The sequence below is a fragment of the Garra rufa genome, chromosome 8, assembly GCF_049309525.1.
Source record: "Garra rufa chromosome 8, GarRuf1.0, whole genome shotgun sequence".
NCBI lineage: Eukaryota > Metazoa > Chordata > Actinopteri > Cypriniformes > Cyprinidae > Garra > Garra rufa.
In genome coordinates this window covers 21,625,024-21,648,661 of record NC_133368.1, presented here as the reverse complement: position 1 = coordinate 21,648,661, position 23,638 = coordinate 21,625,024, and the positions used below count along the sequence as shown (strand labels likewise).

General features: G+C 36.3%; 1 protein-coding gene across 1 annotated transcript; it reads left to right on the top strand.

The window, feature by feature from the left end:
- The first annotated feature begins 1,759 nt into the window (after window positions 1–1,759).
- Window positions 1,760–20,081, top strand: wars2 (tryptophanyl tRNA synthetase 2, mitochondrial). The gene is made up of 6 exons (XM_073845999.1): window positions 1,760–1,864; window positions 11,533–11,790; window positions 16,532–16,612; window positions 17,176–17,258; window positions 17,348–17,466; window positions 19,491–20,081. The coding sequence occupies exons 1-6, from the start codon at window positions 1,760–1,762 to the stop codon at window positions 19,937–19,939; spliced, it is 1,095 nt and encodes a 364-aa protein (XP_073702100.1). The 3' UTR covers window positions 19,940–20,081.
- Window positions 20,082–23,638: the final 3,557 nt, after the last annotated feature.

Sequence of the window (23,638 nt, the reverse complement as noted above, 5' to 3'; positions counted from 1 at the left end):
GAACTCCCTATGAGATTTTTACATGTATAATTAAAAACATTATATATTGACAACAGTTTAAAACATTGAAGTAATAGGGTAAATTTAAGTATTTGACATTAAAGACAACTTAGTATGATGATAATAATAATGATTATAAAAATTGCCCCCAGGATTGTAAAAAATGCTTCTGGAAATCAGTTCCAGGGGGCAAATATCGCCCCTTATTGGAAAAGTTCATTTCTGACACTGCTTCCAATACATCACAACTTAATTTCCCAGAATGTGTTAGATGTGTCAAAATAGTGTCAAATGTCTTTAAATTACAATTCAGGAAATTCATCTTCCTGTCATCCCAATTCAACATTTTGCAGGACAATTTCAATTAAAATTCCAATTTATGGAATTTTGTAATTCCATAGTGAGTTCCAAACTTGAGATCCATAGTGTTTTTTTTTTTTACCATTATTTAAATGAATGCATCATAAATGTAACTTTGAATGAATCAAAAATGCTTACAATTTTGAGCACATTCTGTTTGTTTTTTCGGCTACGCTCTATTGAAGTTTCATTTATTTGGATAATCCGTCGCTTAAAAATATAAATAAACTGATATTCTTTTTGTAAGACAAAGGAACCTCAGTAAAGTTGGAAATGTTATTCATGGACCACACACACTCAAACACAGAGATTAGCCACATATTATTTTCCTAAAGTCTATCACAGTGGGGTGCTGCCAGTTCTGTCTCTGCATACCCACCCTGCTTTGCTCTCTTTCTCACTGTGTCTCTCCATCCTTCTCTTTCTGTCACACATACTCAATCACACACACAAAATGTCAAATGCAAGCCTAAGTGGTTTTTCCAAAGACCACAAACTTTGCTACAGCACATTAAATGAAGAAATGAAATAGGGGCTTTAACAAGACGTTGTAGTAAAACCACCTTTAATACTTTTTAGAAATATCATAATCATCATCATATCATGAGAAATTCCTCTTCACCAAGGTGCAGAACAAGGCAATGTGACTGGGTGGTCAGGAAATAGATGCCAAAGGCACTAACAGCCAACAGAGAGAGCGAGAATCATAGAGCGTGATGCAAACACAAAGTGAGGTTTTGGTTTAGACACGCTGCTTGATCACGGTCTATGTGTTACAGCGCACAGTGCCGCAGGAGACAGTCTTGAATATAGAATATGTGTGTGAATACAACCAGATGCAAAGGTGAGATTAATCAGCTGCAGATGTGCTTGAAGAAGTCTGAAACGCTGCAAAACAGAGAACTGTTTGTACCTTTTCTAAACATCTGTTAGAAAAACCAGGGGGTTGATAATCACATTAAATGAAATGCTGGAGTTAGACTGTGATACTTTTCTGTCTCAAAACAGTGAGTTTAGGTGTCTACAGTAGGTGACTTATTTGTTTTAATAATAAACATAAATGCTGTCTAAGTAGGTTGCTCAGGTTATGAGACAGCCACAATCATAAGCATTCATGCTTTTACAATGTAAAGAAAGGATTAAGTGTAAGGCTGGTTTTAACAGAATATTTAGCTAACTGAGCAGTGAAAATTCTGTTTTCTGTTTATTTATTTTTTTACTTCCTTTGTATTGGGGAAAAACGTATTAATTCATTCATTTGACACTCGTTGAATGATGTTTTATGAGATTTTGTTATTAAACAAAACATTTTTGCAGAGGTGGCAGTTTCCAAGTTAAACTTTAGCTTCAGCAGTGTGTTGTTTGGCGGTATGTCCCTTATTGGACACCGTAAGTCAAGATGGCGCTGTCCATGAGATGTAACGTGAAATCTGTCTTTCATTTAATTCACAAGAGTAATTCCCACAGAAGATTATTTAAAGCCGGGAAAGCGACGGAAGCGATGGTAAGAACGTCTTCTCTTTTTTGCCACTATGTTATTTGCCAGGTTGGCAGCTTTACGGAGGATCTGTTACATGGTTCACCTTCAGTGGAAACCTTCTGCAATATATTCAAAGTATCCGACAACTGTAATTTCCAGTCTAAACACATTACAATAGTCTTTACGGTATTTTCAGATATAGGCTAATGCAGTGTAAATAACGAAATTGTTTACAAAGCGACTTTGCAATTACTTGTGATATTGCTGTGAGTGCATAGTTGCTAAAGCTTAATAATGTTAAAAAATACTTTCTGCTAGTGGCAGTTAAATTTATTTAGTCAGGATTGGCAGACTAAATAAACTGATTAGTGACGTGGTTGTTATCTGTGAGGAAATTAGGTTCTGCAGTGCTGCAGATTTGTAGTTTTAAAGGGGTGGTGATATTGTGAGATATTTACTCTCGACCACAAAACCAGTCATAAATTCTAATTTGTCATAAGTTACATTTTTCATAAACTGAAAAAAATAAGCTTTCCATTGATGTATGGTTTGTCAGGACAACTATTTGAAAATCTAAAATCTGTGGGTGCAAAAAAAAAAAAATCTAAATATTTAGAAAATCACCTTTAAAGTTGTCCAACTGAAGTTCTTAGCAATGCATATTACTAATCGAAAATTAAATTTTGATATATTTTACGGTAAGAAATGTACAAAATATTTTTTAAGGAACATGATCTTTACTCAATATCCTATTGAGTAACTGGCTTTTGCTACAAATATGCCTGTGCTACTTAAGACTGGTTTTGTGATGGAGGGTCACATGTATGTAAAATGCAAATTCAGCATTGCCATAACACAAATATATCATTTAAAATATGTTGAAATAGAAAACAATTTGTAATAATATTTCACAATATTTTTAATCAAATAAATGCAGCCTTGGTGAGCATATGAGACTTAACAAAATTAAGATTATCTCATTGTATTCTCATGCTATAAAAGACAAAACCTTTGGACAGGTTTTGTAGTAAAGTTTGGGGAAACTACATCATATTGTCAATTCTGTTTTATTTCCAACATACACTGGAAATCTTTTGTTGTGATGTTCAAGCCTGATGAGAGGTCACCGGTTTATGAATTCCATTATTATTAGTTGTATTATTATTCCTTATTCTTAGTGTTGGATAATTATGTTTAGTGCTTAAAAAGCAGGATACAGTCTAAAAATTGATATATAATCGACTTGATTTAATAAAATAAAATATGTTTTTTTTTCCAGAGAGGAGTAGAATATAATTTTGTATTCCCTGCTGGATGTTCATCATGAAAACGGTATCTCTATTTTCATGAAAATAGTAAAAGAACATAATTTTAAAAATCAGAAATGATTGATGATATGATGACAGAAAATATGATGATCAGATTTCTTAATTAAATAATATAACATATTTACCTTGTATGATTTTCCTCTTCCTTTTTTTTTTTTAATACATATTTACTGTGTAGATTTGTATGCTTTGCCAGTAGGCAGAAACTTTCTAGGAATTCTATTTTAATGCTTTTGAAAATGGGTAGTAGACATGATAATGTTTTTTTTAATATTAACATAATTTTATTATTAAGGATGAGCTCACCTGCTCATCCTCACTCAATTAGCCATGTCTTCCTTTTATAAACCATCCTAAAATTACACTATTTTTAACAGCCATCACAGCCCTCTTTCCATATTTGAATCCCGGCACTCAAAGTGAACCAGAGTATGTTAAGGAACTGTTAATTAACAGTGCAAATCCCTGAGTGTATGTAATGCTAACTGGACCTGAGCACAGTAAATTAAAGCTAGTGAGCCTTTTACAGAGCATGTGAAGCCCCCACTGCCTTGACTTGATTGACAACCAGCTTTTATTTGATGGCTTCAGCACACTTGCCGTGTAGGAATGTGCGTCCACCGCTGGCAGCCAGTCTCTGTTTTGTTAACTACAGGCAGTGTGTCGTTTGGGACGCTAAAGTGCAGAGTGCTACGACTGTGGGAGTGAGGTTACAGAAAGACGTCAAAACCATCCCAGCAGTCCTTTATTACCAGCAACGACATTCGAAATGAGGTGTTGGTTTTCATTTGTTTTAATTTTCTCCAAATGTCAGGCACTGTGTGTTAATGCGGACGTTCACAAAGCTGCTAGGTGTGATGTACGTCAAATCATGGAGCATATTTTTGGCACAGAAAGGATTATGAGCTGTAGTGTGAAAAGATGAGCACAGATTTTTCTGTCCAAGTATAAGTGAGAAGGAAATTTGATCTAATGAAATCCAAAATGTGTCAAATAGTGGCAAGATGCTTCGATTTTCTCACCACCAAAAACAGCAAGTTTCTATAAAGTAAATTTAGCATTAACCTTTCACTCTGTGTTGAAAACTCTAGTTCTGTTTCGGGAGCTGTTGAAATACCCCTGTTGTGTAAGTGTTTTACGCAGTTGTTTAGACAATAAAAACTCATGTCAGTTTTAAGCTTTTGTTTCCGATCACGTCCTGAAACTTCCCTGATTATCCTTCCATACGTTGCAGCATGAGGCAGCAGGATGCAGTGGGCCCTCGCTCCAACCTGCGTTATAAAACATGACGCTCCCTATCCGGCCCTTAATCGCCTGTGGTCTTAATGGCTGATATCAGTCATCTCAGCCTCGTGTTGCACAAAAAGGAAACGGCTCTTAATTCTTCTTCAGGTCTAAATGCTCTAACTCTCATGTCAGCTAAAACCATTAAAACTACTCCCAGAGCCGCCCGGAGAGGAAACTGTAGGAAAGCAGGCGCACATGAGCCGGGCCTGATTGTATTTATTAATTAGACGATTTGTTTTTACATGTCAGCCAAGCACTTTATTTCACACTCCGCTGTGTAATTCGGTTCATCATTCTGAAGGATGAACGTAATATATGCTGAATAACTCCTCCAGACTCTTTAAGAGCTCATATTTTTTTGATAATTTAGTATATTTTGGCTGTAAAGTTGTGTAGGTTAAGGCTGCACTGTGAAAAATTGTTTTTCAAGTTCGATAATTGGAGCACATTTTTCTAGAAAATACTAACCCTGCTGAAAAAAACAGCTAAAACCAGCCTAGGCTGGAAGTAGCTGGTTTTAACTGGTCTCCCAGCCTGGTCAGGCTGGTTTTAGCTGGTGGTTTTCCAGCCTGACCAGCCTGGCCAGGCTGGAAAAATGGCCAAAACCCCTCTAAAACCAGCCTGCCGACCAGCTATGACCAGCTAAAACCAGGCTGGTTGACCAGCTAAAACCAGCCAACCAGCCTAGGGAATTTAGGCTTTCTACTTTAAAAATTTTTGTGTGTTTAATTCACTGTCTCTGTTTCCTTGTAATTATTTGTAGGGCTGTCACAATTCATCGATTCAATTTGAGTACTTGATTTAAAAAAATATTCGACTGCAATTTGCACGTGTCGAGTAACCGGCAAAATACAGGAAGTGGCGCATTTCCTGAGAGTAGCAGGCATTATGATATATTAAACCCATTTAAAAATCATAATAACGCATAATGCTATTGTGATTTAATCCTATTTGTAACATAAATAATTTAGAAACCTAAACACAGGAGAATGCATCAATATCTTTTTCAAAATACTAACTGTTCATTGTGATTTCAAAATAAAAGCTTAAACCCTCACTCTGAGTTTAGATGTTTTGATGTCCATATATTCAAGTAATTACAGAAAGTAATGTCAGAAAGAAATGACCAAATATTAAAGATTAAGTTGACATTTGAATTAAATGTTGTTCGGTCAATATTAAATAATGATTTGATCTCTTAGTAAAGTGTAAAAACAATCGTCAGGCTTTTGGCGCCCTCTGCAGTCATTTGTTATAATGTACATTAGTTCTATTGTTTAGAATACACTCTGTATTTTAACAGTTTAGTTCAGTAAAAGCATATGGTTACATGCTTTTTTTTAAAAAAAAGATTTATTTTTTTTGCATTTTTGCCTTTTTTATGATAGGACAGATGAGGTATGACAGGAAGGGAAAGGGGAGAGAGATAGGGGGCGGGATCGGGAAAGGTCCTCGAGTCGGGATCGACGTCCAGAGCACAACAATGCTTTATGTCGATGCGCTGCCCACAAGGCTATCAGCGCCGACATGGTTACATGCTTTTGATACTTTTTTTCTTAACTAGCCTAATTATTATTGTGCATTTTAAGTTATTTTGAAGGCTATTGTTCGTAAAAATGTATTATTATTATCAGAATAATCTAAAGATTACTTGATTACCAAAATAATCGTATTTACAGCCCTAATTATTTGTGAAGTTTACAAGCAATTTCTAAATGAAAATTGTGGGTTTTTTTCAGTGTGGAGTTTTGTGCTACACCCGTAGACTTACAGTTGCAGAAAATCTGACGTAGGTAATTGAATTGCACCCACTATCTGGTATCAAACTTCTGGGTTGTGCTCAAACCAACAGTCAGCGCTGGAGGAAATTAGAGGGAACAAGGAAAAAACTCAGGCTCAGGAGTTCCTGAGTGTTACCATAATTACACATTGATAAATTTATGAGGTGTGTGCAGGTTATTTCTGCTTCGTTGTGACTTTTATGTGTTTAATTTGTCATTAGTAGGCTAGCGCCTCCACGTTTTTCCTGCCGGGGCTCAAAAAAAGAAAAAAAAGCAGAAGTGGCTTTGTCCTTTATTTGCTTAGTGTAGCTCATATAGAGTGTCCAAATATCGCAATATAAGCCATGCAAGACATTTATCATTCTCCGTGCCAGGCGTTGGGTTTTGGTTTGAGATGTCGGCAGGCTTTTCTGTGTAGCTTGCAAATAATTATATTTCATGTCAGACTAAGCGTAACCTATCTTTTAATATGTAATGCGATCAGCAGAGGGAGGATTGTAGCGAAACAAAAGCGATTGGTCCTAAACGGTTCAGGGTTTGGCCTCCAAGCCGCAGTCCGTAGTGTAGCGGCTGTCCCGTCCTGGTTATTTTTGGAGCACGGTGCGGCCCTTTCTGCTGGGAGCGCTGTTTTTGAAGGGACTCCAGCCCCATTAATCAGGCCGGGGACCCCACGGTGTGAGAGGGCCCCCAGCCCTGGCTCTCCACACTGCATGTTTCTGTTCCTCTCCCTACGCTCTCCGCACAGTGTGAAGCGTAGAGGAACCTCATCAATCTCACCTGTCCGAAACGTCAACCGCAGATTTAATCAAACGCTCCGTCTCCTGCCCCCCTGCCACCTCCTGTACGCCGCCCTCCTCCCCACAAAATACCTCTTCTTTTGCTCTGTCTCCTGCTCATTCTTTCACTGCTCTTTTGGCTTTGTCACTCACGCTTTCTCTAATGCGTTTTCCCCTCGATTCAGGTTCCTGTTTTATTTTCGGCCGTTCGCACTTCGCTTCAAGCTGAGTGTGTTTCGGTACGGCAAAAACACACATTCCCCACCGTCTCGGGCAGGGGAAGGTGCATAAAAATCATTTTCTGCTCAACACTTCACCAAAGCAGGGCTTTGTTGCTAGCCCAGCGGAGAGTGGCAGGATTAAGGCATGTGTTTCTGCTGTTCAGCGTGATGTCTGTTTTAATAGGGTGAGTGAGGCAATGCTGATAGACACCGTAACAGTAGGTTCTGTGTGTCTGAAGCTTGGTGGGGGACAAATGGACTGGGGCGGGAGGGTCAGAGGTGCCGTTCAGAACTGGCCTCGCGCTCCCTCTCTGATATCAGCTCCTGTGGAGAGCTTCTCCACATTTACTGAGTTGCTGATGCTTTCCTGCAGAACCATAAAGAGTGGTGAAAGGCCGTGTTGGAATTGGCATGCAAAGATGGGCGTCTGCCAGGATGTTCCAGCTATGGATGTCTGTTTTGTCAAGGTCTTGATGGCTCTTTAGGGTCCTTATCGTTTCTTTGTGTATAGTACTGGTTTGAGTTTTAACCAACTTTGTATGGCATTAAATAGCTCAAATCGGAGAACTATTAAATCTGAATGGCCAGTTGCATGCTCATTGTGCTGGTCCTTTACTCATTTTACGTTGGACATCAAGTGGAGACCCCATGCTGTGCCTAAATACATGTAAATACAAAGGTCCCTGAAATCAAAAATTGAAATGAATTCATTGCTGCTTATTTGTTCTTTTATGTTGGTGTTTGCCTAATTTGGCTATAGCTTTTATCAAGTAACAGATCAAATCAACCAGATTTCTAAAACTTCCCCAGCTCATGTTTTCGATTTTGCTAATATTTTTTCTGAGGAAAAATAGATGTGTAGTGATGAAAGCCAAAATATTAAATGTCAGTGATTGTTATTTTCTGAGTAATCCACTATTTTGTAGAGGGGGTCAAAATATCAGTTTTCACTTGAGATTGTGAGATTTGTGTAAAAATTACCTAGAAATATGGCAGCATCATAATGTTATTTTTACACAGAGATTGGTTGGTCTGATAGTACAATCTGTTGACTTTAGCAATCAATGATGACCATTCAAATGTGGGGAAACAGCACTTCACAAGTTTTTTTCTCCGAAGTTTGCATGGCTGTAACTGAAGAAGTATTAAAGATATATTAATGCCCCTTTAGATCTTGGGTCTTAACAATTTGTCCTTTTGGCATCTTAATTTTTATGGTCCTATATGGTTCGGTTCCAAAGATATTGAAATTTCAATATGGCTCCAGGACCAAATCGTACGATTTGTTTTATAATAAAATGTAAAAATTGAGCCAGGGACCTCTAGTTGAGCTGACACTGAATGGCCCTGTTATAATTTGTATTTATCAGTGTTTTTTCAAACATATTAGATGTGAAAACAATAATCTTACATTTTGCAAAATACCATGTTCAGACAGGATTTGTTTAAGCCAGTGGTTTTCAAATATATTTTAGATGTAATTATTAAAATAAAAGATTTTGTTTCACTTTACACATGCTGTCTAATGTCTGTGTAACATAAGCATTGCTCGTAAATAAGACTAAAAGGAAATAAAAAGACTAGGCCTAAATAAAGAAATAAAAAGTGTTTATTTATGGCAACAACACTGCCAAATAAATCAATATATGTATGTAGACCGAACATATAAATTAAACATATAAATAAAGATTTTGGAATTACTGTGTTATTTTACTGATTATGAAATATCTTTATCAATGTTAAAACCAGAGCTACACCTTAATGAATAATGAAGAATGACATTGAAATGGGCATTTCTAAGGTTACTGTGTAGTGTTTTAAAAGCTAATAAGTTAATTATATGATTATTTGCATGTTATCATTTGCATTTATTAGTGATTTTTCGATGCTCTAAGTGACCCTATTTGAAAACCAATGGCTTAAAAAACATAATTTCTTACAACAAGTGTCCTGTCTGAACATGGTGCTTTGTGCAAGGTTTCAACCCAACTTTGGGTCAAATATAACCTAACCCAACTTTTGGGTTGAAACAACCCAGCATATTTTAGAGTCTAAGATTATTGTTTTCACATCTAATATGTATGCAATGAAGATTTAACTGTAATTATTCTGTCTCATGGTGGCCTTGGAGCTGAATTTTACATAGCTTCTGTTTTCCATCACTGTCTTGCAATACTTTCACTATGTTGATACAAAAGAGTCAATCCGTCTCAAGTCATCAAATGGAGGTTGCTTGAAGTTTTTAAAACAATCCTTTTTTTTAAGTGTATTGGTATTGCAAAACCACCAGTTTTATTTTTATTTTACTCTATTTTAACATGCAGAACTTTACCATTTTTGGATCACTTGAGTTATTATGATCCAAAAATCCTCTTGACCTCTACTCCCTGGCAGTACAGCCTGTAAAACCACTAATATTCATGTGCTCTCTTTAGTTTAGTAGTTAGTTTCTAGACTTACTTAATCCTGCACCAAGTGGAACACACACAGATAGACTTACAATTAAATACTCCTACAAAGTACCTACATGAGTGTAAGAACAGGGATCGTAGATGTACTATGTAACCCTATCAGCTTGTGCACACACACATACAGTTTAATGTCTACTCCATATGGTAGACCTGTAGGAATTTTTTGCTACTTTGCTGCACTGTGGTACAAAAGTGTTGCGTTTGTCAGTGCAAAAAATTAGGAGAGAAGTTACTGCTCTTGCCAGGTGTCATGAAGAAGTGGTTTGCGCTGGTGGGACAGCAGAGGAGAACGAGAAAGTTTGAGCAAATCTGAGTAAAACAAAGTAGAAGAGTGTTGTGTCATTTGTAAAATAAAGGATTTTATTTCACTTGATACATTAACATGGATGCTGTCTAATATCTGTGTGTGACATAAGCATTGCTTATTCTTGACACATTTGCTTTTATAATTTACAATTCAAGGCCTCAAGGCCTGTACAGCTGAGATTATTTGACACTTTACACTATATGAAAACAGGCTTTTTCATTTGATTTAGACTAAATAAGTAAATAAAAAAGCTGGTTGTATTTTTTTATTTATTTATGGCATCAGCACATTAGAAAATGTCCATATCAATGTTAAAACCTTAGCTACACCCTGATAAATAATGAAGAATGACATTGAAATAGGCATTTCTAAGGTTACTATAATGTACCTCCTGAATAAAAGTCCCTCATCACCACGCCTGCTGTCAAAAAAATTGATATAAAAAATCAGATTTTTCAGACATTCCTTTGGTAGATGGGAGGTGTGATAGGCTGATTATTCCTTCGGTAGTAGGGACTAGTGTTGTTTCAGCTTATGAGTGATTGTCTCAAATGACACCATTACCATGTCTGGATGGTTAATGATCGGCCGGAGGGGAAGAGGGGAACAACGCAAGGTGAGAACACACATGAACCAGGCTCCGTTCTGCCCCAAATCACTTCTGACACCTCAGAGAGGCCCTGTGCATTTGGGCCACTGCACTGCAATTACTCACCCAGTAATGGCATAAATAGCCTGCTCCTTTCCTATAACTAGCTAATGACTTTGGATCAGTGATTCTATTCCCTTGGCTGTAGGCTTCCCCGAAGCCAGACTGATTTCAGATCAGCCGTAGATTTCAGGCCCTGAAGTAAGTTACCTCATGCATACCCATGCAGGTGTTCACAGCTCTTTTCATGCAAGTGTGTTTCCCCTTGTTTTAAAAGTTTGTATGTTGCAAAGTTAACTTTTTTCTTGAAGTACAAAGATTATTTGGCATTTTTATTAAGTTATTGAAGTGGATGTATGGCAGTTTGGTCTGCTAGTAACACAATATTTGTCCAGGGGGCAGAAATCACACTTTTTTTTTATATATCTAAAGAGTAGGGGGCTTCCTTCTCAGACCAAACATTTAAAAATGACCCCTTTGTTTTAATTTTCCCAATCTTAAATATACTTCATGGGTTTATATAGCATTGTGCTGCTTTTTTCTGTTGCCGTTTTGAGTAGGACCACTACTGTGATTGTTATTCCACGACTATATCGCTCTTAAAAGCTGCTATTGGCTGGCTGTGAACTGTGGAGTGTTTTCATTGGCTGTGGAGCAGTTCCGCTCTAGCACTCTTTCACCCAGTAGGGTGCTCTGTTAGTGTGAAACGTGCCTTGGATTTATCGCTTTGATAACATTCATAAAACTGCACAGGGCGTCTCCTTTCTGGCTGTACGCACACCACCAACTTTCTTTGCCTTCACCTTTATGCCCTCCTTATTTGTCTTTCTTCTTTATAGATTTTGTCTCAAACCTCTTTCTTTTTCTTACAGAGTCTTTCTAAAGGACAGGTTTTCTCTGGAATCCAGCCCACAGGTGTTCCTCACTTGGGGAACTATCTGGGAGCTCTAGAGAGCTGGGTGGCCCTGCAGGACCAGTACAGTGCAGTCATGTACAGCATCGTAGACCTTCATTCCATCACTCAGCCTCAGGACCCTCAGACACTCCGAGACAACATTCTGGACATGGCTGCCAGTTTGTTGGCCTGTGGCATAGATCCGACTCGTTCCATTCTTTTCCAGCAGTCCCAAGTGAGTCCTCCTTTGAAGACTTGTTTTCAAATAAACAACGTTTTTCTGAAAAGTACTTCAGATCCCACAAATTCTTTGGTTTTTCAGCATTTTTGTGTATTTGAACCCTTTCCAACAATAACTGTATGATTTGGGATCCATCTTTTTATGTTGAGGACAACTGAGGTACTCATATGCAACTATTACAGAAGCTTTAAACATTCATTGATGCTCCAGAAGGAAACGCAATGCATTAAGAGCCGGGGGGTGGAAACTTTTTAATTTTGAAGATCAGGGTAAATTTAACTTATTTTGTCTTCTGGGAAACATGCAAGTATCTTCTTTAGCTTCTGGAGGGCAGTCCTAAATGAAAAAAATATGATATTTAGGCAAAATAATAAAAATGTACACATCTTCATTCCGTTCAAATGTTTTCACCAAATGTCTGTTAATGCATCGTTTTTCATTCTGGAGGATCAGTGAGCGTTTGAATCTTCTGTAATAGCTGTGTATGAGTCCATCAGTTGTCCTCTTTGTGAAAAGATGAATCTCAAAATCATACAGTTATTGTTGGAAAGGGTTCAAATACACAAAAATGCTGAAAAACCAAAGAATTTGTGGGACATGAGGGACTTTTCTGAAGAACAGTGAGGAGTTTAACTCTTCAGGGAAAACAAGAGACTCATGAGCAACTATCACTAAAAAAAAAAAAAAAAAAAAAAAAAACATACCTGTGGATCATTCAGGTAAAAGCACAGTATCAAGAATCAAGTGTATGCAAACTTTTGAACGGGGTACTTTTTATAAATTCAACTATTATTTTCCCTTGTGGACTATACGTAAACATCTTTTATGTGAAATGTCTTATTAGTCAGTACTAAATAAAACATAACATGCATTTTATATTATTCCTCTTATTTTGATAAAATGATTAACATTTTGCAGATTCTACAACTGTTGATTGACCTCAACTGTATTAAAACACATTAATTAAGGATTGTTTACCCTAACATGAGTATTTAGTCATCATTTACTCACCCTTATGTTGTTCCAAGCCTGTATGACCTTAAATGAATCTTCTGCTACCTCAAAAAAAGATAATTTAATGAACTGTTTTTGGTCACGCAATGAACGTCAATAGGGTCCAAAGCAACACTTTCACTGTGAAGACATTTCTTCTTTTGTCTTCCACATAAGAAAGAAAGTAATGCAGTTTTGGTATGACCTGAGGTTGAGTAAACGATGACAACTTTCATTTGGGCTTGAAGTATCCCTTTAAACCATAGCTGATATTAGTATTATATTTTAAAAGTGTTCACATCTTTGTTTAAACACGTCAAAGGCACCTTTCAAATAACTTCATAAGTCTTATTCTAAATAGGCGTTGGGTCGTTTTATTGGGCTGAACTACTGGCAGTAAGCTAAAACATTTTCCATTGCCCAATATTTATTTAATGGAGGCTGCTTAAAAAATGCTTATTTTACCAAAAAGATTCCTATCTCTACAAATTCTCAGGATAGGGGAAAACGCACAGATTAGTTTTCACGGTTCACTTCAAAGCGACCACATGAAGCAGAAAGAGGAGGATAATAATAGATTTTACTGTACGCAGCAACTCGCTAGCTGTCCGGCACATTTTCTCTCGAATTGAGCAACTTTTGAAGGGTAACTATAATAAGTGTGGACATGTTCTTCCTCTCAGCCACCTGATATGCTTTCAGCTGTGTGTGTTTGTGTGTGTTGTGCAGCAGAGTGTAAGTGTGTTGGGATTTTGTGTTTTCTCACTGGAACTTTGCAGCGAGCATGTGAAAACCTACACACACACACACACACACACACACACACACACACACACACACACACACACACACACACACACACACACACACACACTCTCCTGATTTTATTCCATTTTAACTTCATGCCACATATCTTGGCAGGACTGAAGACCTCCCATCGAACATACGAGCTCAGGACTGTTCCACATGTGAAAATAATACCCTGGCCCAAGGAAAACACTTGACTTCATTAAAAAAATGGTGACAAGCTAAAATCAATCGGATCTTAAGTATAGGACTTTGTGTTGTAGCTGTATGTATGTTTGGGATGTATTGCACTAGAAACTATTTTACCAGAATAACATCCACACAACAGTGAGATTTATGTGTGCGTTTCTGGCAGACTCGTCTAATTGAACTCAGTGCGTAAATCTAAACAAATATGACCCTTTTTCACACTAAAGTATGTGTCGGAGGAATAATCAGTTTATATTTAATGCTCCATTGTTTCACTTACTATTTCTGCGTCTCATTTAATCGCACAAATCGGACATATGAAGCCATCTGAGATATCCACCACCACTCTATCATATGTTCCGGCGTGATCCCTCAGTCATCTTCATATCCGCTGTCTTACCCTCACACGTACATTAGCTAGCTGTAATAAATATCTCTTTCAGCGCCATGCCATAAAATCACTTTTTATGTTGGTTCCTCTCTAGGTTTACGTCAGTTGCCTCAGAATCCTTTTGTGAGATTGAGAGATGGTGGCCGTGTCGCCAGCACCCATAAAGTTTAATTCTCTGAAGCAGAACAATTTTGAAAAGTCTTTTTCTTTCGAAAATGTGTGTGTGTGTGTGTGTGTGTGTGTGCGCACTTCTGGAGCTGTGCAGATTTCACAATGTCAGTCAAATGAGCTCTTTCACATGATTTTGTAACAAGAGAAGGGGTCGTTTGAGTACTTGTGATAAAGTATAAATGTAGAAAGGCCTTCACAGTGTGCCACTATGCACCTGTTGGGAGGTGAGGAATATCTTGTTCTCTTCATTGCCACACAGGGGCGCTACGAAGATGCCTTGTTATGTGTAAAGTAGTGTCACTGTGCTTGTTTGGTAGCATGAGGGTCGGTGGTAAGTGTCCACAATCAAAAGAGAAACAATATTTTAATAAACTAGTGTGACCGTTTTTGTAGAAATTTACTTTTTGACCTGATGTTGGGTTTGTGAAATCACTAGCACATCTTAAGTAATTTTGACTGCTACTGCTATGTACAATTTACCTGTTATGGTCAAGTTAAATCTACTTACCCAAGTTAAGTAAATTTAGCAAAGAAAATAAGCAAATTTATCTTTGCCAAAAAAAAGTTTGTGTTATTTTTATTTAGTCAAAGCTTACTTGGCAATACTTTGATTTTACTCAGTATAGCACTGAATTAAACCATGCTTTCAAAGTGTATGTTTTACTCAGAAACCTCTGCGTAAATAATACATAGATATCATGTAGACACCTTATCTACATAATTTTTGAGTATGTGTGAAATCATTTTTGAGTATATGTGTGTCATTTTGAGTAGAAAATGAACTTTAGATGCAACAAAAATGCAAGTTACTGAAACTAACAACAAAAGCAATGATAAAACAGTGTAAATACCGATGGAAAACAGCAAAACAAAAAATCAACCTTATTAATATTCATGCTCGAATGCATGATGAGAACACCAGTATTCAAAAAGTTAAATAGGTTTTACTTAATTTTATTCAATGCTGTAATTTCTACAAGCTCGAATTGAGTACTAATATATGGAATTTACTTTTTTTTTATTATTATTATTGTCTGAACTAAGTTTCTCATGAAGAACCTCACCACAGAATCATTTTCATCAGTGAATGTAAAAAATGATAACAATATAACTCTTTTATTACTTGAAATTCTATTTAATTTAGTTCTATTTAAAATTATCTGAAGGGACTTATTAACATTGACACATTTGTCAAGGTATCCAGGGGTTTGCTTTCTCTCAGTGTGTTTCTACACTACCAGTCAAAAGTTTTTGGACGGTAAAATGTTTTATGTTTTTTTTAAAGAAGTCTCTTCTGCTCACCAAGCCTGCATTTATTTGATTCAAAGTACAGCAAAAACGGTAAAGTTTAGAAATGTTTTTACTGTTTAAAATAACGGTTTTCTATTTGAATATATTTTATGAATATATTATATAATGTATGTAAATGTAATTTATTCCTGTGATTTAATCCTCCAGTCACATAATCCTTCAGAAATCATTCTAATAATCTGATTTGCTGCTCAAAAACATTTATTACTATTACTATGTTGGAAACATTATCTGAAATAAAAAACTTTTGTAACATTAGAAATGTCTTTATTTTGATCAGTTTAAAACACCCTTGCTAAATAAAAGTATTGATTTCTATAATATAGTGCATAATGTTCCAAAGAATCAACTGTTTTAAAGCTTGATAATAATAACAGTAAATAATGTTTCTTGAACAGCAAATCAGCATTTTAGATTTCTGATTTCTGAAGTAATGATGCTGAAAATTGAGATTTGAACACAGGAATAAATGACATTTTAAAATATATTCAAATAGAAAGCAGTTATTTTTAAATAGAATAATTTGTTCACAATACTACTGCTTTTGCTGTATTTTGGATCAAATAAATGCAGGCTTGGTGAGCAGAAGAGACTTCTTTAAACATTTAAAATCTTACTGTTCAAAAACTTTTGACTGGTAGTGCATATGTTTACTTTTTTCCCTTAAAAAAAGTATTTCTTCATTATTATATCAGTACAGTTATATTTGTTAAAAAATGTACTATCAAAATCCATTTTAAATTCAGAATTTAAAAACCTACTCATAATAGATGTGTGTAATAATTGCTTTTTTTAATATATTTCTGAATCAATTAATTGATAAATGGAATTTGCACCATTACATGTTTTTTTTTTTTTTTTTCTTTTCTGCAGGTCTCAGAACATGCTGAGCTCTCATGGATCCTAGGCTGCCTTACCAGCATGCCTCGTTTACGGCACCTGCCCCAATGGAAGGTAATACAGCACATTTGTTTTTGCCGCATCAGCTGAAAAGGAGTTTTTATCTGCTCGTGACAGTACGTTAAATAAAAGACATATGATATGTATTAGAGCCCTCTAGAAGATGGTAACATGCCAGTCTGAATGCTCAGACCTCCCTCCTCTGTTTGTTGTCCATGTGGCACGGCGACAGGCTTTTCCTGCGCCGGTCGTGAGGGTGGGCGGACCTGGCAGGGAGAGACAGGGCTCGATAATGACTGTGATTCACCCAGAGAGGACAACCCTTTTATATTGCTGCTGACGGAGAGCTCGGCCAGAAGCCTCCCACCGCTGCAGGGAAAACACCTAGCTGTTTACTCAACAGCTGAGTGCATGTGAAACGTGGCGGAAAGTGGCCTTTGGATGCTGTCTGCGTGCGTTAATGTGGCAAAACTCCTTCATTCGGCCCGATGTGGGAAACTGAGAAAGGGCTTGATGTTAGACCTCATTGTAATAAGAAAACAAATAGACAGTCGCAGCCAAATGTAATGAAAGGTGCCTTTGAGGTTCCTTAAACTTTTCCTTTCTTTTCCTTACAGATGAAGAGCAAGCAGAAGAACGAAGGCAGTGTGGGGCTTTATACGTACCCGGTGTTACAAGCAGCAGACATTCTGCTCTACAAGTACGGCTGTGCTCTTCATGTGTTTCATTCTTAGCGCGGTTATATTCCCAGCTTTGTGTTTGAGAGAGAGTGATGTTATTGTTGTGCAGATCCACACATGTGCCAGTAGGGGAGGACCAGATCCAGCATTTGGAGCTCGCCCAGGACTTGGCCCGCATCTTTAACAACCAATATGGAGAGTTCTTCCCAGAGCCTCATGCCCTGCTCAGTATGTTTGGCAGTTTTCATTTTTGCCTCATGACATTAACTTCCCGTTTTAATCAGCCTGTTTTTCTCATAAGCATTCACCTGAGCGCAAACCCCGAAAAGTGGAAGGGTAAGACAAATTACTCAGTGTCATTCAGCGAACACACAAATGAGTCAGTGCTCTCAAGTGTCTTCTCCAGCTCCCTGCTTTCCCCGCTGTATGTTACACACAAGTCGTGCACACACATGGCTGGCATGTTGAATTGTCAGTTTGAGCTACAGTCTTTCATTCACTGTAATTATCGCCATCATAAAAGCACAGTATGAAACCAGTCATGTGTGCGATGGCGCTTTGATTAAAGGAGTGTTCTCTTCCTCCTCTATCTGAGTGATGGGCTGCTAATGGATTTGGGGGGTTTCCCTATAGTGACTTCACAAAGGACTGGTTCACATCTCTCTTCTTACATGTGAAGGAAGGAAGACTGCGCCTGCATCCTAAGCCAAAGCTAAAGAAGCCAAACAATATCTGTTGCCCTGAAACCAAATCAAAGATCCGACCATTAGAGCCCATCTGTGTTGTGATTTCACAGAGAAATAATATTTACGCAACCCAGTTATTTCCCTGAGATTCTTCATTTCATTCTGATGAGTGTTCGTTTTGTGGTCACTGTGTAATGCTAATTTATTGAAATTCATCTCGTAAAAAAGTGGAAAATTGCATCCTGCGATTACTGTTTTATGGTTAATGGTTAGGCCGTATTGTAAAGGAAGCTTTTCAGAGAAATCTAGATTAAATAGCATGTTTCCTACACCGCTTTTTGGGAGTGGTGGAAATGAGCCAGTTCATTAGGTGAAAATTTAAAAAAAAAAAATCTTTATTTAACTAAATCTGAACTGAATCAACATTTGACTCATATTATAACTTACTGGTGATTTTCTTTATTATATTATATGTGACCCTGGAGCACAGAAGCAGTCTTAAGTAGCACAGGTATATTTGTAGAAATAGCCAAAAAATACATTGTATGGGTCAAAATTATTGATTTTTATTTTATGCCGTAAATATATCAAAACCTAATTTTTTATTAGTAATATGCAACTTCTTTTGGACGACTTTATAGGCGATTTTCTCAATATTTTGACCCCCCCCCCCCCCTTTAGATTCCAGATTTTCAAATAGTTGTATGTCGACCAAATATTATCCTATATTAGCAACCATACATCATACATACATCAATGGAAAGCTTATTTATTAGCTTATTGTTTGCTTCAAAATAAATTAAAAACAGAGACATTTCACTATTTAAATAATTTTCTATTTGGGTATGTTTTAAAATGTAATTTGTTTCCTGTGTTGGCAAAGCTGAATTTTAAATGCTAGTTTTAAGTGTCACATGATCCTTCAGAAATTATATTATTCTTTTATTATTATTCACCTCTTTAATTATCATTTGTAATAATATTAATGCTTTATATTTTTGTTAAAACAGTGATTTTTCTTTCTTTTTGAATTTTCTAAACAGCCTTTATTTGAAATAGAAATCTTTTGTAACATTGTGAAAGTGTCAGTTTTGATCAATTTAATGTCCGTGTTGAATAAAACTATTATTGTTATATAAATAGTTAGGGTTAGGTATTATATTATAGCTATTATGTAACTATTATATAATTATTATATATAAAATAGTATAACTTTATGGTTGAACCACTGATGTTACATGGACTTTTTTTTTTTAACCAATGTCCTTACTATGTTTCTGGGTCTGGGAACATTTTAGATAATGTTGCTGTCTGTGTATGGTTAGAAAGCTCTCGGATTTCATCAAAAATATTTAAATTTGTGTTCAGAAGATGAATGAAGATCTTGCGGGTTTGGAACAACATGAGGATGAGTAATTCATGACAGAATTTTCATTTTTTGGTGAACTAATACTCTAACTATTACCTAGGCCTATTATAATGGGGGTGAATGGGAAACTATAGGAAATATTCACTCAATTTTAGCACAGATGAAATGTTTAACTTTTTCTGTTTTTTAACTCTCAGGTGGCACTCGAAAGGTGAAATCTCTCAGGGATCCATCCTCTAAGATGTCCAAGTCAGACCCCCAAAAGTTAGCTACCGTCTTCCTGACCGATACGCCTGAAGACATTGTCCTTAAGATTCGCAGAGCTGTGACTGACTTTACTTCTGAAGTGACTTATGAACCTGAGAGTCGACCAGGTGTATCAAACTTAGTCTCCATGCACGCAGCTGTGTCTGGACAGAGCGTGGAGGATGTTGTCAGGCTGGCTAAAAGTATGGACACTGGACAGTACAAGAATGTGGTGGCCGAAGCTGTTGTACAGAAGCTGCAACCCATTCGGCTAGAGATCCAAAGACTGAGAGCCGACAGAGGCCATCTTGAGAGTCTGTTAGCCGAAGGAGCAGAGAAAGCCCGCAGCCTCGCGGCTCCTGTGATGACGGAAGTCAGAAAACTGGTGGGCTTCCATTAAGGATTTATAAACTGTGAAATGCAATGAACTCTGCTTTGTCTGTCTTAGATTCGTTCAGTTTACCAATGGAAAAACACCACTGTTGTCATAGATTGCCCATGTCTGTTCATACTCACTTTTGTTTGCTTACATCTTGTTTGTCTATTTTCTATTTAAGCAAAATTAAATAATTTTCTTTTTTTTTATTGTCAAATGAATAACATTGGTTCAAAATCCTTTTCAATCTCACACATACCTCAACAAACACACTTGCTGTGCAAGAGAAACTGGAAGTCTAGCCAACTCTTGCCAAAGTCTGCTCAAGGCCGCTAGTTGACATAATATTTTAATTGTGCACTGGTGAAATCTGTGAGGAGAAGTAAAGCAGGGCAACTAAAACCTGTTAGAAAGTTTCGTGCATTACCAGAATTAATGCACTTGATAATGTTATACAAGACTTTATCTGCCTTTTTCTTCAACGCGGAGGTAAGCCTATAGGGGTGAGACTTTCGGTTCATTATCCGAAATTAAACGTGCAGTAAACGATAATAGGCTGTTTGTACTACAAACCAGTGTGTTCATAATTAAGATAGTACATTAAAATAACACAAGACACACCAATTTACAATATCAAGCAGCTAAAGAAGCTGTTTTTACAGGTAAAAAATCCGCACCGGAATCCGCACCCATTAAAATTTACAAATGGCTGCGCCGACGTTAAGAAAAAAGTGGATGCATTCATTCCTGAAAGCGACAAACAAATGAATGCAATAAATAAATACATTGAAAATGCTCCTATCTACTTTTTATAGCCGTATAAAAGTAGCCGGGAGTGTATTACTGACATTTCGAAAACAAATAGCCAATATAACTCAAATACAAAAGATACACATGCCAGAATTGATTATTTGTTATATAGCCTATGACTTTTTTAAATAACGAGTTATGAATGTAATTTTAAATTGGAAAGAATTTGAAATCCGCCGTCTTTCATATAAGCTACTTAAATTCACTTACAAAAATAACATTTCCTGCTTTATAAAGACTTCAGCTTTATAAACCACTTTGCGCTGAAATAATTCTAAAAGAAGTCATCATAAATCATGAAATGAGAAAACATCATTAACTCTACCCGCATTTTCTCTGATTCTTTAAACTGCAATTGAAAAGGTTTCCATCGTCATGTGCTGCACAAACATGCATTATTCTCCAAACTGTGTTCTGAGTTTAGGGATATATGGGAGGATTAGGTGGGAAGTTTATTCGTTCCACGGGCCAATTAATGATCAGTCCAGCAAAATGAATCGTTTGTTTAGAGCAGCTTTTTTTCGTTCTCTATAATGTAGGCTGACGGAATGGCGTGGAGCAGTCACTTGTTATTTGACAGTATTTCATGTTACTCTTTTCTTTGATGTGTCATTCATTTTCGCCTGGTTCAAATGCGCTATTTTTAGCAGATGAAGTTTGTGCCAGCTTTGTAGCGCTGGTATAGACTCCATATGTGCAGCAAAATAGAAATAATACCTAAAGTTCAAGCATGCTTTCTTGCCAATATTGGATTACGGGAGTAAAATACTGGGTACAACGATAACAAAACGTCTCCGACATTTAGTAGGTGTTTTATCATAACAATGCACGGACAGTGTGCTAATCGAATGCAGCGCTCATGATACCAAGCGATGCGCGGTCAAGTGTGTGTTGAGTTAGTTGGGTAATGGCTCATGTGATGTGAACGCTGTGAGCCCTCTAGCTCTTTTTCTGAGGGCAGGGGTCAGCCTTTTTTTCTAATTAAGCGTTAACAAACATCAAAATATTCTGCATTCGATGACGAAAGAATGTAACTTTGCTCAAACCGGTTTATTAACTTTTCCTTAGAAAAAAACATCCCGTGTGTTTTGGAAACGTTTAATCCAGCGGGAGTAAAGCCGAGTCTATCTAATGAGACTTGCAGCACCAATAGACGTCTTCCTTTAGTTCTTCATTTTACAAAACAGATGGTCTGTTCGTTTATAATTAATAGTAGCCTAAAAATAATGTTTTTTTATTCATTTTGGGTGCGTCATTTAAAACAGCACTGCGTGTAGCCTAACTATTTTATTCACACTTTATTTAATTAAGAGCAGCATCACTAATAAATCAGTAAACAATGAAATAAATCAGTTATGGAAAAGGAAAATAGGCTATTCATGAGAATAACGCGCTATGAACTAATTATCAACGCAATGAAATTACCGAATCCTATCAAATTCATCATTATGATCATTAAAAACTAAACAATTGAAAAGGTTTTGAATACCGCTTCGAAGTCAAATACAGAATCTCACAGCTAAACTGAATAAGCTACAGAGTAAATTAGCTCATCAGTGAATGCTATGTGGGTACAGTGCTGACTATGCGCTTCATAGCCAAATCAACGACGTTTTTGATTAAATAAAATAAATTCATTACATTAAAATAATTAGATGTAATTAATAAAAGATAAATAAATCACATGAAGGAAACCCCTCCAGCAGGGTTTATGCTTTAATAGGGAGGCCACACTATGAACTTCTGCATTTTATTAGCCACATCAGCCACTTGCGGTAAGAAATCAAAGCCTAAACATTGAAAGTCTTTTTGCAAGTTTCTTTATAGTGCATTCTTCTAAATTGTACCTACTATAATTTCTCTATACATATTTTTCATGTCTTATTTTGAAATCGTATTTTTAAATAACTGTTATATTAAATATTTATTGGTTTGTTTGTTTAATGTGGTTTTATTAAATCCAACGGCTTTACATTTTATTACTAATTTGTGGTTATTTTACTGTACTTTATTATTTGTCTATTTGCCGGCAGTAGTAATTAGGCTATTCGTTATTTTCTTCTACACCATAAACAAACCATTATTAATGAGCTAAACGTTAATCAATTTAGCCTATTGTTATTGTTTTAGCACTTCTCAATTATAGTAATATTTATTATTAATACAGTAAGATGTTAATTGTTTGAAAACAATCTTGATAAAAAAGCATGAAACAATTTGCACTGATTTAATGCCCTAGCTATTTATTTTTTTTTATAAAGATTCAAACATTAACGTGTCATCTATCCTACTGCTTTTTTTTTGTTAATTTACACTAAGATAAACTTATAAAAGTTTTACATTTCATTCCAATTTGAACAAACAACACAGATTGCGGGAGCCAACACGACTCGTGTTATGCAAGAAGCTCTTGACACTTTTATATGAAGCTTAATTACAGTAGTATTCCGTCGCTGCAAATTAAACATAATATGCATACACATTCACACACTTGTTTTCAATAACTAATTACAGTGAAATATAGCTTTTAACAGTGAAAGCAGTGGTGCTGAACATGCATATAGCCTACATATAAATATTTGTTATTTAAACGGATTCAACTTTGTGGAATCTAAGGAAACTTTAAAGGAAATCTATATGAAATGCGATTATAAAGTCTGAGACCAGTAGGTGTAACATTTTAATATTTAGCCTACCATAATATGCATTAGTCAAAACGGAAAACGCAATCAAGCTTAACCAGACATTACATTTACGAAAAAAAAAATTAATTCGAATTTTTAAGCAAATTTAAAGATGAAATACTTTGCATAATCAACCAGACATTTTACGATGCCCCACCGGGATGAATGACACAAACTTGACGAAGAAAAATTGCTGAAATAATTTATTGCATTGTATTACTGGCGCGGA

Excerpts from the sequence above, each read along its gene's own strand:
- wars2 (XM_073845999.1), top strand. The coding sequence starts at position 1,760 with ATGGCGCTGTCCATGAGATGTAACGTGAAATCTGTCTTTCATTTAATT. Across the intron at positions 11,791-16,531 it reads TTCTTTTCCAGCAGTCCCAA|GTCTCAGAACATGCTGAGCT; the intron begins GTGAGTCCTCCT and ends TCTTTTCTGCAG. Across the intron at positions 16,613-17,175 it reads GGCACCTGCCCCAATGGAAG|ATGAAGAGCAAGCAGAAGAA; the intron begins GTAATACAGCAC and ends TTTTCCTTACAG.